The 12365-nt window shown below is 59.4% G+C and overlaps 1 protein-coding gene across 3 annotated transcripts; it reads left to right on the top strand.

Annotated features, from left to right (window-relative positions):
* Positions 1 to 2448: 2448 nt before the first annotated feature.
* On the top strand, positions 2449 to 10627 carry SPATA20 (spermatogenesis associated 20; the record flags this gene model as incomplete). 3 transcript variants are annotated; one of them, XM_079905274.1, is made up of 16 exons in its annotated part: positions 2449 to 2525; positions 3471 to 3650; positions 3764 to 3828; positions 4012 to 4166; positions 4245 to 4388; positions 4489 to 4690; positions 5065 to 5195; positions 5298 to 5402; positions 5626 to 5700; positions 5802 to 6011; positions 6093 to 6285; positions 6624 to 6792; positions 7075 to 7286; positions 9070 to 9269; positions 10057 to 10137; positions 10308 to 10627. In XM_079905274.1, the coding sequence occupies 16 exons, from the start codon at positions 2449 to 2451 to the stop codon at positions 10476 to 10478; spliced, it is 2370 nt and encodes a 789-aa protein (XP_079761400.1). In that variant the 3' UTR covers positions 10479 to 10627. The 3 variants fall into 3 exon arrangements, with proteins under 3 accessions (XP_079761400.1, XP_079761399.1, XP_079761398.1); XM_079905273.1 differs by lacking the exon at positions 2449 to 2525 and adding an exon at positions 3265 to 3341; XM_079905272.1 differs by lacking the exon at positions 2449 to 2525 and having other exon boundaries at positions 3265 to 3650.
* Positions 10628 to 12365: the final 1738 nt, after the last annotated feature.

Genomic DNA, 12365 nt, shown 5'->3' with positions numbered 1-12365 from the left:
TCTAAACTGGCTCTCCCTGTGGACGCCGCATCCCTAAGGACTCCCAAGGGGTGCCGTTTTGCTTCCCACCGAGAGGAGGTTGGTAGTCTGGCTCCCCATTTTGCTCTGGACCATCTTTCTCCTGGAAGACCCCTCCCTCCTTGGAGACTGGAGCCACCTGGTGTCCTGCCTCCTCCCGCCTGGGGCTGCGCTCCGCCTCATTCCTCCCGTGCCATGGCTCATGGTCTTCTCATCCAGATGTTGCTCAATCTTATGTGATTCCATTATCCAAGAAGATGACCTCGCCACCCCTTGACCTCTCAGCTGCTCTCACCCCTGGTCACTCTCTGGGGCTCGTCATCATCCTGAATTCCTCCACATTAAAGCCAGGCTTCCTGTTCTCTGATCCTAACCTCATTCTGTCCGGGGAGCACACACACCAGCCTCTCCCGCCTGCCAACCCTTCCGTCACTCCACTATCCCAGCTTCTCAGAGGTCTCTCTCCTCCACATCAACAGATGCCTTCTCTCAACTGAATCCTTCCCTGTGATATTTGCCATAATTAATCTCATCCAGCCTGAGAGTGTCTTTCCATCTTTCCCCTCGCATCAAGTGCCCCTCCTCTCTATGTCCCCTTTCTTCCCCCCACCCCAACCCACTCCAACCAGCTTCTACTGTCGGCATTACCTCCTGGAACTCACCTGCCAAGTCCACCAATGGCCTCCACGTTGCTGAAGCTAGTGGACCTTTTTCTGTCCCATCCCAGTTGGCTTCTCCGGAGTCTGACCCTCCCTCCTTGTAACTCTCTGTCCCTTTGCCTCTGGGACAACACCCTCTCCTGGTTTTCCCATGACCCTCTGTGTCTTTCACGGGTGCACTTCTGAGCTCCTCAAGCCCAGGCCTGAGCCCGTGCCTCTCCTCTCGCTGCAGTCAGCCTGGGTGATCCCACACTGTCTGCACTGAGCAGCCACTCTGATTCCTTTCTCCCACCAGCCCCTCCTCTTCATTCCAGAGCCTTGTCATCTCCACACGTACATCTCAAGGACATCTCAAACCAACTGTCCAAACGGACCTCATGAACCCATGATCTGAGTCTCTCCCTGTGCCCCCTCCTCAGCAAATGCCCCCCATTCAGCACCAGCCCCACTCTGCACTTCACCCTTGACACCCCCCTCTCCCTTATAGACAATGCTGACGATGTTTCCTCTCCCACTGACCTCAAGTCCACCCCTTCTCTCCATCTCCACCTCTGCCTGGTGCAGACCTCCCAGAGCTCTCCCCTGGGTCCTGCTATGGCCTCTGAACCCTTCTGCTTCACTCTTGTCTCCTTCCAGTCCATTCTCCACCAGGAAGCTGGAGGGACCTTTCCAAAATGCAGGCTCATTCCCCTGATTAAAGCCCTTCCACAGCTTTCTTCTGCTCTCATCAGTAACCAAACTCCTGCTGACAGTTCAAGACCTGGCCCCTGCCTTCCTCCTCCACAGCCTCACAACCTCATCTACCATCTCTCTTCCCTGTGCTCTCTGTCCTGCAGCCATGATGGCTTCTGCAGTTCCTCAGCCCTGACTCACTGCTGTGCCACAGGACCTTTGCACATCTGTTCCTCTTGCTTCCCCAGCATTTTCCCCATGCCCTCTCCAGAATCCATCCTTTTGTTCTTCGAAGGCTGCTACACAAATGTGATTTCCTTAGGGAGGCCTTCCCTCCTCGTCTCTCCCACCAGACCAGTTTCCTTGTCATACCTAGTCATGGTACTTCTCACAGTGGGTGGTTGTACATTCATTTGCCAGGTTGTCTGATTGGCTTCCGCCTCCCTCATCAGACTGTGAGCAACACGAGAGCAGGAGCCTGGTCTCCCTCTGCCCACCGTTGTACCTAACAGAGTGCCTGGTAGGCGACGGGCACTCAATAAATGTTGACTGAATGTAGCAAATGAGACATGTGTAAAGTACCTGATAGTACATAAAGTTGGCTCGTTATTGTTATTCAGGGAAGGCTTCCTGGAGGGGGTGGGGTTTGAGCAGGACCTTGAGGCCCTGGGGAGTCGGGGGTGGGCAGAGCAAAGGCGAAGCTCCTGGCTTGGAGGGCCTGGACAAGCCACACCTTTGCCTCTCGCCTCATTTCTCATTTGTAAAACGGGCTAGGGTTGGATAAAATGACAGGCGGCTCAGAGCTTTCCACGGCCCTGGCATCCTCACAGCCCTCCATCTTCTACTCAAGAGGGTTAACCGCCACAGCTGGTCTAGATCCAGCCGGGACGGCCCAGTTTTGTGTACAGACTCGTGTCCCCCTCTCCGGTCTGCAGTCCCTCAGTCGACCACCGGGCGGCGCTCGGAGACCAGCCGCGTGGCCTGCGGTCCCCGCGAAGACGCACCCGCGGCTTGTCGGGTGCCCGGGCCCGCCCCTCGCAGCCTCCCTCCCGCCCTCCCTTCCTGTCCGCGGCGTCCGGGCGGTCGGCCGCCAGCAGCCATGCAGGGCGCGCGGGCCTGGCGGTGCCGCGGCCTCTTGCTGACCCGCTCCGCGCCGGGCCTCGCCGCAAGCCGCAGATACGCGCGGGCAAGGGGGCCGCTGCGCCTGCGGGGCCCCGGGGCCAGTCTTCCCGGCGCTGGTCCCCTGTGCCTGCCCGGCCACCTCCCCACCCCCGACCCTGTGCCTACTTCCCCGAGTCCGCTCCCTAGACCTGGCCCAGACAGTAACCCCCTCCTCCCTTCCTCCCCTCCAGCTGCAGGGCTAGCTTGCCCCAGAGACTCTGTTCTGACACCACCTCCTGGAAGCCCTCCTTGAACCCCAGTGCTGGGCCAAGAGTCCTTGTCCAAAAGCACCTTGGGCTGGCCTGTCACAGTCCTTAATGCTGCAGGAGCCTGTCATTTCTGAGACCTGCCTTACAGTGCCACTGTCCCAGGCTGAGCCCCCTGAGATCAGGGCCAGTTTCTGATTCTTTGGGGGTCATGGGGTGTCTGGCACAGGACCTGGCCCCCCAGAAGTGCCCAGTGGGTGGATGTTGAGTGAGGGAGTCCCTGATGCCGAGTTTCTTCTCATTGCCCCTCACCTGGCCCAGTCCCACACCCAGCAGCCGGCAGCCTCCCTGCCCAGATCACACCCAGGCAGGCATGCCAGAGGGATACCTCCAGCCCAGCCACCCTGGGGTGGGGCCCGGTGAGGGGAAGAGAATGGAGCCGGAAGGACCATTCCACTCACTGTGACTCGCCCTGACCTCACAGTCATCACCATTCCCACCGCCAGGTCTGAGAGGTTGGGGGAGACTAACCTGGCAGGGAGCCCCCAATGAGCCACCTTTCCTCACCCCCCGAAAAACACAAGGGGGAGCGCAAAGGCCACCGTCTCCCCCGTGGTTCAGAAAGGTGGGTTGGACTGGGAACAGGGGGCTCCAGGAGGGGTGCCAGAGGGCAGGGTGGGGTCAGGTGGGCCTCTGGGGGCGGTGTAGGGGGAGGTGGTGGAGACTCCTCACCTGACCTGCCTGCCCACGACAGGGGTAGCTCCTCCCAGGACAAGAACCGAAGCGTGACGGTCGGTAGTTTGGTGCCCATGTCGGCTGGAGGGAAGGGGAGCCGGACTAACTGCTCTTGGTCCACACCCCAGAAAGTCCCCAACCGCCTGATCAGTGAGAAGTCGCCGTACCTCCTGCAACATGCCTACAACCCTGTGGACTGGTGAGTCCCTCTCCTGATGCCCTCCCGGGGCAGCTGGACCCTCACCCCTCCTACCCCCCCACTGCCCACCCCTGCCCGGGCTAGTGAGTGATGCCCCACCCTGCCGGGCCTAGGTACCCCTGGGGGCAGGAAGCCTTCGACAAGGCCAGGAAAGAAAACAAGCCAATCTTCCTTTCAGGTACTGCGCCCACCTTCCCTGGGCTGGGTGAGGGGAGTGGTGGTGGATCAGGGAAGGGTCCCCTGGGCCTGGGGGCCTCCCAGGAATCTACAGGCCAGGGCCTCTCTGGCTCAGCCACGGCCCTTTGGCTGGCCCCCCTCTGACCAGTCACTGGTCCCCCCTGGCCCCGTGACCCCATTCCAGTGGGGTACTCCACCTGCCACTGGTGCCACCTGATGGAGGAGGAGTCCTTCCAGAACGAGGAGATTGGCCGCCTGCTCAGTGAGGACTTCGTCAGTGTGAAGGTTGACCGGGAAGAGCGGCCCGACGTGGACAAAGCGTATATGACCTTTGTGCAGGTGCGTGCTCTTCCCTTGGAGGGGCGGTTGCCCGTGCGCGTGGGGCCGCTCCCCTCACCTTGGCCCTCTCTCCGCCAGGCCACCAGCAGTGGTGGGGGCTGGCCCATGAGTGTGTGGTTGACTCCCAGCCTCCAGCCCTTTGTGGGGGGCACCTATTTTCCCCCTGAGGATGGCTTGACCCGAGTTGGCTTCCGCACAGTGTTGATGAGGATACGGGAGCAGGTGGGTGTGCGCTGGGGAGTGGGGGGCCGGGGGGTCAAGGGTGAGGGAACAAGGGCCCCCACCCGGTGCTGACCTCCAGGTCTGCCCCTGCCTCCCATAGTGGAAACAGAACAAGAGTCCCCTGCTGAAAACCAGCCAGCGTGTCACCACAGCTCTGCTGGCCCGGTCGGAGATCAGCATGGGTGACCGCCAGCTGCCACCCTCCGCTGTCACCACGAACAGCCGCTGCTTCCAGCAACTGGATGAGAGCTACGACGAGGAGTATGGCGGCTTCGCTGAGGCCCCCAAGTTCCCCACGCCAGGTCAGTGTCCCCCGCCCCGTGACCGCTCCAGCCCCGGCCTGGCCTTCTGAAGCCTCCCCCAGTAAGTGACCTCCTGACTCTCGTCTTGCTTAGCAACCTCCCACTCTCCTGTCTGGCCAGTGACCTCCTGAGCCCAGCCTGTCTGTCAGTAGCTATCTAGTGAAGCCCTGACTTGTGGTCTTAGCAGGGACCTTCTAATACTGACCTAGGTAACGATCACCTGTCCTGTGGGTTGACCTCCTGACCCTCAGCCTGTCCAGAGAGACTGCCTGTTGCGTGAACCCCTAAGCCTAGCCTGGCCAAAGTCCTGATCACCCAGAGCTCGGCCCCTTTGTCCTCCCCGGTCTCTCACCGCTTGCTCTCGGTGTCTGCAGTGATCCTGAGCTTCCTGTTCTCCTACTGGCTCAGCCATCGGCTAACTCAGGATGGCGCTCGGGCCCAGCAGATGGCCTTGCACACCCTGAAGATGATGGCCAACGGGGGCATCCGAGACCATGTGGGGCAGGTGAGGGGGGGGCTGGGCATTCCCTGGAGGGGGCAGCGGGCGGCAGCGGGGTGGGGACAGCAGCTGGGACCGGCCTCCAGCCCCACGTTCCTCCTGGCACAGGGCTTCCACCGCTACTCCACCGACCGCCAGTGGCACGTCCCCCACTTTGAGAAGATGCTGTACGATCAGGCACAGCTCACGGTGGCCTATTCACAGGCCTTCCAGGTGACCCCTGATCCCAGCCCAGAGCAGAGACCCAGCCTGTCCTCCTAACGCCTGGCTGCCCCTTTGCAGGGCTTTCCTGGTGACTTGAGGCGCTCCCTTAACCTCACCCCTAATTCCCTCTCATATGCCCACTACCCAGCTTCCCTCCCTCCCTTCCTGGGAGAACGCTGACTGCCCCTTGTACCTAGTTCCCTCTGCTTACAGCCTCCTTCCTTCCCATCAGATCTCTGGCGATGAGTTCTACTCTGAAGTTGCCAAAGGCATCCTGCAGTACGTGGCTCGGAACCTGAGTCACCGGGTGTGTGTCCGCTAAGGCAGGCGGGTCTGGCTGCGGGAGGGCTCGGGGCCTCCACTGGCTGCCCTGAAGGCTGGGGCCAACCAAGTCTCCCCTCCCCACAGTCTGGAGGCTTCTACAGTGCAGAGGACGGGGACTCGCCCCCGGAGCGGGGCATGAGGCCCAAAGAGGGTGCCTTCTACGTGTGGACAGCCAAAGAGGTCCAGCATCTCCTCCCTGAGCCCGTGCTGGGCACCACCGAGCCTCTGACCTCGGGCCAGCTCCTCATGAAGCACTATGGGCTCACGGAGGCCGGCAACGTCAGCCCCGGTCAGGTGAGGACAGCTGGGTCACGGGAGGGGTCCTGGAGCCAGATAGGCAAGTGGACTCCTTCGGACAAGGGCTGTTTTCCTCAGGACCCAAAGGGGGAGCTGCAGGGCCAGAGCGTGCTGACCGTCCGGTATTCACTGGAGCTGACTGCTGCCCGCTTTGGCCTGGAAGTGGAGGCCGTACGGACCTTACTCAGCTCAGGCCTCGAGAAGCTTTTCCAGGCCCGGAAACATCGGCCAAAGCCGCACCTGGACAGCAAGATGTTGGCGGCCTGGAACGGTGGGGTGGCTGTCTGAGGCCTGATCCGTTTATAGAATTACCCTTCATAAGGGCCCTTATGTATGACAGGCACCTGCTAAACAGTAATTCTTCCTTTATCAGGTTCATTGTCCTTAATTTACAAATGAGCAAACTGAGAGTTACGGTAATCAAGAGTTACGGTAATCCACCCGAGGTCCCACACAGGGACAGGAGCCCAGCTCTGCCTGGCGCTGGAGCTCAGACTCTTACCCGCTTACCCTATTGCTCCAGGGAGGTGTCAGAGCTTGGGGGGTTGGGATGGACATACTGGGAGGGCCCCAGCCGGCATCACAACCACTCGTGTCTCCTACCTCCAGGATTGATGGTGTCTGGCTTTGCCGTGACCGGGGCTGTCCTGGGCCAGGAGAGGCTGATCAACTACGCCATCAGTGGTGCCAAGTTCCTGAAGCGGCACATGTTTGACGTGGCCAGTGGCCGCCTAATGCGGACCTGCTATGCAGGCTCTGGGGGGACCGTGGAGCACAGGTGGGGGGCCGGACAGTCCAGGAAGGCTTGCCTCCTTGGGCATCCCATGCTCTTCTCTCTTCCCCTCTTCTCTTCTCCGGGTGGGCACTAGTCCTGGCTCTGCTTTCTGCCCGCTATGAGCTCTTAATCTCCCTGGGACCATTTGCTCATCTGGGAAATGGGCTAACGGGGCCTACCCAAGAGCTAGATTTTGAGGGTTAAACAAAAGCACGTGATAAGGGCCTCCTCTGTGAAAGCTCCTCTCTCCCTGTCCTGTCTCCTCCCCAATGCCTGTCCCCCCAGCAACCCGCCCTGCTGGGGCTTCCTGGAGGACTACGCCTTCGTGGTGCGGGGCCTGCTGGACTTGTACGAGGCTTCACAGGAGAGCGCGTGGCTCGAGTGGGCTCTGCGGCTGCAGGACACGCAGGACAGGCTCTTCTGGGACTCCCAGGGTGGCGGCTACTTCTGCAGTGAGGCTGAGCTGGGGGCTGGCCTGCCCCTGCGTCTGAAGGACGGTCAGTGAGGATGTGGAGCTGGCCCGGGGTCCTGGACCCAACCGGGGCTTGGTTTTTCCTGGGGGAGGCATAAGTGCAGTGTGGTGGTGAAGGGCCGGCATGGGCAGGGGCCAGGCCCTCCTGGGCTCACAGCTTTACCACTCATTAACCGAGTGACATTGGGCTGGTCTCGTTGCATTTCAGAGCCTCAGATTCTTTTTTTTTTTTTAACGAATCAATTAATTAATTAATTTTTGGTTGCGTTGGGTCTTCGTTGCTGCGTGCGGGCTTTCTCTAGTTGGGGCGAGCAGGGGCTACTCTTTGTTGTGGCGCGTGGGCTTCTCACTGCGGTGGCTTCTCTTGCTGCGGAGCATGGGCTCTAGGCACATGAGCTTCAGTAGCTGTGGCTCGCAGGCTCTAGAGCACAGGCTCAGTAGTTGTGGTGCACGGGCTTAGTTGCTCCGCGGCATGTGGGATCTTCCGGGACCAGGGCTCAACCCTGTGTCTCCTGCGTTGGCAGGCGGATGCTTTAACCACTGCGCCACCAGGGAAGTCCCCTCAGATTCTTAATATGCAAAATGGAGCTATGTTGGCATTCCCTTACATGGTTGACATGAAGATTGATGTAGCTATTCTGTGAGCATGCTTAGTGGCAGTGTGGCATGCCTAGATAGATTGAACAAGGCCAGCTTCATCCCTGCCCTCACAAAGCTTACTGTTCAGTAAGGGAGACAACCAACAGATGGTAACGTTTAAAGCAAAAACACACACACAAATACATAGTTAAAACTGTGAGTGCCTTGGAGAAGTAGGAGCTGCCCATCAGGTACCTTGTTCCTGTCTTTTCTCAGTGGCATTTAGCATCACCTGATGCCTCTGGTCTGTTAATGGTCTCTCCCCCCACTCAAATGTAAGTGTCTTGGAGGCAGGATGTTGTCACTGCTTTATCCCCAGGATCTAGCGCAGGCCTGGTACATAATTAGGTGCTCAATAAACGTTAGCTGAATGAAAGGGCCCTGAGAGAACAACGGTGGGGCCCAGCTGAGCCGGGGAGTCATTTAACCAAGGGCTGGAGGGCAAGATGGGGCCGTGTGATCCTGGAGGAGCAGGAGAGGGATTTCAGGTGGAGGGAACAGCCTGTGAGAGGCTCTGAGTGGGCAGCCTGTGCCCTGGAGGACAGGGCGGGCAGAGGTCAGCGTGTGAGGGGAGGATGCCCAGGTGGGGCTGGATCCCTGCAGGGTCTTGTAGGTGTGGCAAGGAGTGGAAGGCTCTGGTGAGTTTTGAGTGGGTTGTGATTTGCTCTAGTTTGGGTTTAAGACTATTACTCGGACCGACGGTGGAGAAGGGAATGGGGGCAGGGGAAACAGGGCGGCCAGGTATGAAGCCGTTAGTGGCGTTGGTCCAGGCAAGCATCAGCAAAGGCCCAGACGAGGTAGAAGTACGAGATGGGAGAAATGGTCAGGTTGGATCTATTCTGGTCACAGACCCTGCAGGTTCACGATGGATTAAAAGTGCGAGGTGAGGGAGACGGAGGGAGGGGTAGCGATGGAGGTGTCAGCAGGGAGATCGGGGAGCCTGGGAGCCAACAGCTCAGCCTGGAGCAGGTGGAGTTGAGGATGCGTGTGAGCGCGCAAAGGGTCAGTAACTGCTGGGGTCAGCATTACACTCTCAGACCTGGGGCGTGAGCTGGCAGGCAGGGACTCCTCTACCCCATCCCTCCAGCTGCCCTGGCCACAGTCCTGGAGCAGGGTCCTGGGACCCGATGACCCTCCCTCTCAGTGTTTGCCCCCCATGCACCCTGCAGACCAGGATGGTGCGGAGCCCAGCGCCAACTCCGTGTCGGCCCATAACCTGCTTCGGCTGCACGGCTTCACGGGCCACAAGGACTGGATGCACAAGTGTGTGTGCCTATTGGCCGCCTTCTCTGAGCGCATGCGCCGTGTCCCCGTGGCGTTGCCTGAGATGGTCCGCGCCCTCTCAGCCCATCAGCAGACCCTCAAGCAGGTGGGGCACTTGGGCCGGGACCCTGGGTGGGAGGGGAGCTGGGGCTGCAAAAGAGACATGGAGTGGAGTCCTAGGGGCTGTCCCCAGAGCTCAGGTCCATGAATGTGTGGCCCTGTGTGAGTGTGTGTATAGGTGTCTCTGAGGGAATGTCTGTAAGGCCGCTCAGTGCAGATGGGGGAGTCTGTGTGAGTGTGTGTCTGAAGCAGGCCTCCGGCACGGACAGGTGCCTGTGTGAGGGCCTGTGGCTGGGGCTGTCAGAGGAAGGGGTTAACTGTGGGTCCCTGTGGCTGCTGACGTGTTTCTCTGAGGCTTCTGTGTGCCTCTGTGATTCTCTGTGTGTCGGTGTATTTGGGTCAGCGGTACAGTGCGTGCAGACGTATGCTTGTCTGTGTGTAAGTCTCTATGTGTGTTACTGCTGTGCGTGTGCCTCTGGTGTGTATGACTCTGGAGTGGAGGTCTGTGACTGTGTGCCTGGCTTTCTGAGTGTGCGCTGGTGTGAGTGAGTGTGTGTGCCCCGTGTTCAGGCTAGCCTGCTTATATTTGCATGTTTGTCTATATATCTCTGCCTCGTGTGTGTGTGTGTGTGTGTGCGCGTGCGTGCGTGTTCTCACCTGCTGAGCAGTGAATCCGATGCGGCCTCCTGGCAGCTGGTCTGGGGGGTGCTGAGCTGAGTCCCCATTTCTTCTTAGGCATATAGGGTGGCTGGCAGGAGGATGGGGAAGCCCCGGCAGGTCTGGGTCCAGCCCCTCTGCACCTGTCACTGGAGTTACCTTTCTGTTCTGGCCAGATCGTGATCTGTGGAGACCCCCAGGCCAAGGACACCAAGGCTCTGTTGCAGTGTGTCCACTCCATCTACATCCCTAACAAGGTTTGGTCTGTGAGCCTGGCCCCACCCTCTTCCTCCCCTGCCAGGGCCCCCTCCCCTCCTCAGCTCCCCAGTATCTCCGGCTCCTTTGAAGGCCTGGGGAGAAGACACCCACTAGTGGGCCCTGCCGGTGTCCCAGTGCCCCCAGGTGACCCTCTCTGCCACTCTCCCAGGTGCTGATCCTGGCCGATGGGGACCCCTCGAGCTTCCTGTGCCGCCAGCTGCCCTTCCTGAGTACCCTGCGACGGCTAGAAGACCAGGCCACTGCCTACGTGTGTGAGAACCAGGCCTGCTCGATACCCATCACCGAGCCCTGTGAACTACGGAAACTGCTACATCAGTGACTGCCTCCCCCACCTCGGGCTGGGGCGGAAGGTGGAGCTTCCCAGCCGGCCAGAGACTCAGGCCCTGCAGGGCCCCGCAGAGCCTGCGGCCACCCCTGAGCACACTGTCACCAGGTGACCTCGGCCGTCCTCGCTGCCCCACCATGGGCACCCACTTACCCTGGAATAAACCTAACAGCGTCCTGCGGGAACCTCAGGGCCTCAGCCTTGCTTATAAGAGAGGGACCTCGGGCTCCAGCATGGGAGCCAGCAGCCCAGGTCCCCTTTTCTGGGAGCCCCTAGCTGCCCCCTCTGCTTCCTTGGATTCCTTTTTCACCTTCAAAGGTCACCAGGCTGACTCTGCCCCGCTCTATGGTCATTGCAACCTGAGTGAAGCTGGGGTCAGGGGACCAGTAATGACCACCAGTGGTGTGGGTGTGTACTTGCACGGGAGGGGAAAGGCCAATCCTTGCCCTCAGGCAGGGTTAAGAAAGGGGCCTGCCCTCCCTTCCCATTGTCTCCTCCAGTTTTAAGCTGGGGAAGAGGCAGGGGGATACTTCATATAAGGTTTTATTTTTCATGGAATTTGCATATGTTCTGGTCCATTATGGGAGCTGCTCTTATCAGGACCTAGGACACTTCTTTTGGGGTATCCGTCCAGCTCCCAGCCTTCCTGCAGGAGGTCATATGGTCCATCCGCCTGCCTTCACTTAAGTCCCGGGAAAGAGTTTTCTTTCATTTGCAGCATCTGTTGGGGTGGAAGTCCTTCTCCAAACCTGAGTCCTTCCTGCTTTAGGGAAAGCTTCTGCCTTCCTGTGATCTCCTCCTGTTCCCTCAATGTTGGGAGATACTCACAAGCCCCATCCTTGGCACCCAGCATCTTCATAGGCCCTGGAACCCCCATCTAGTTTTCACCAGGGGGAGGGGACTGGGAAGCATGCTTTGGGAAGGGCAAGTGTAGGATAATGGGGCTGACCCCCAACCCTGGGCCCTTTGGGGGTCTGATGAGCCTAGGTACCCTTGTAGCCCCAGAGCCAAGCAGTAGAGAGAGCCAGAAGAGGCCACTAGAGATGAGATCTGCACGGGGCCACTGCTTGTGGGGACATCAACAGTGGGGAGGAGCCGGGCTGGAAGGAGCTGGGAGACTGGACTGAATCACTCCAAGGTCTGCTCAGGACCACAGCCACCCCCTGCATACTGTCAATCATAGCCACATACGGTCAACGGGACCCGGGTCTGGGCAGCTGGGCCCTTGATGCAAGCCACCGGCCCATCTGGGGAGGATTAGGGCTCCAGCCAGCAAGGTCAGCTGTCCCCTTGCTGGCTGGACCCTGTTCAGCCTGGCCAGGAAGTCTGGGGGCTGGGCAAGCAGAGCCTGATCTGGTGGGCAGTAAGGAGGGAGGGTGCAGCATGGTGAAGCACAGGTGGCCTTTTTGGCAGCCCCAGCCCTGGCTTCGGAAGGGTCTAGGCAGTTTGCAAAGCCCTCTTGTCCATTGACCCTCATGAATGAGGTGGCAAGGCAGGTACCTTTGGCCTCATATGGATAGATAGATGTTCAAGGCTCAGAGAGGGTAAGAGCCTGGCCTGAAACCGTTCAACATATCTCATTCATTCTGGGGTCTTCAGCGTGCAGTAAAGACCACTAAGCCTTCCTCATCCCCCAGGAGGTCCAGCTGTGAAGGAGGGTGCGTTTGGTGTTTTCTGCCCCTCCATCCCATCTTCCTTCTGCTCTGTGTCTCCTCTTTTCCTTCCCCTGGTATCAGGCATGCGCCTGACAATGGGATTTAGTAAATGGGTTCAGAGGAAGGAGTTAGGGCCTTAAAGGGTTAGTTCTCTCGGGAGTGCTTGCATTTTCTAAAGAGGGCAGGGCTGAGCGTAAGTCTTGCTCAGATGTGGGGTTTTAAGTCT

Source organism: Stenella coeruleoalba (assembly GCF_951394435.1).
Source record: "Stenella coeruleoalba genome assembly, chromosome: 19".
Classification (NCBI taxonomy): Eukaryota; Metazoa; Chordata; class Mammalia; order Artiodactyla; family Delphinidae; genus Stenella; species Stenella coeruleoalba.
This window is presented reverse-complemented; position numbering and strand designations above follow the sequence as displayed.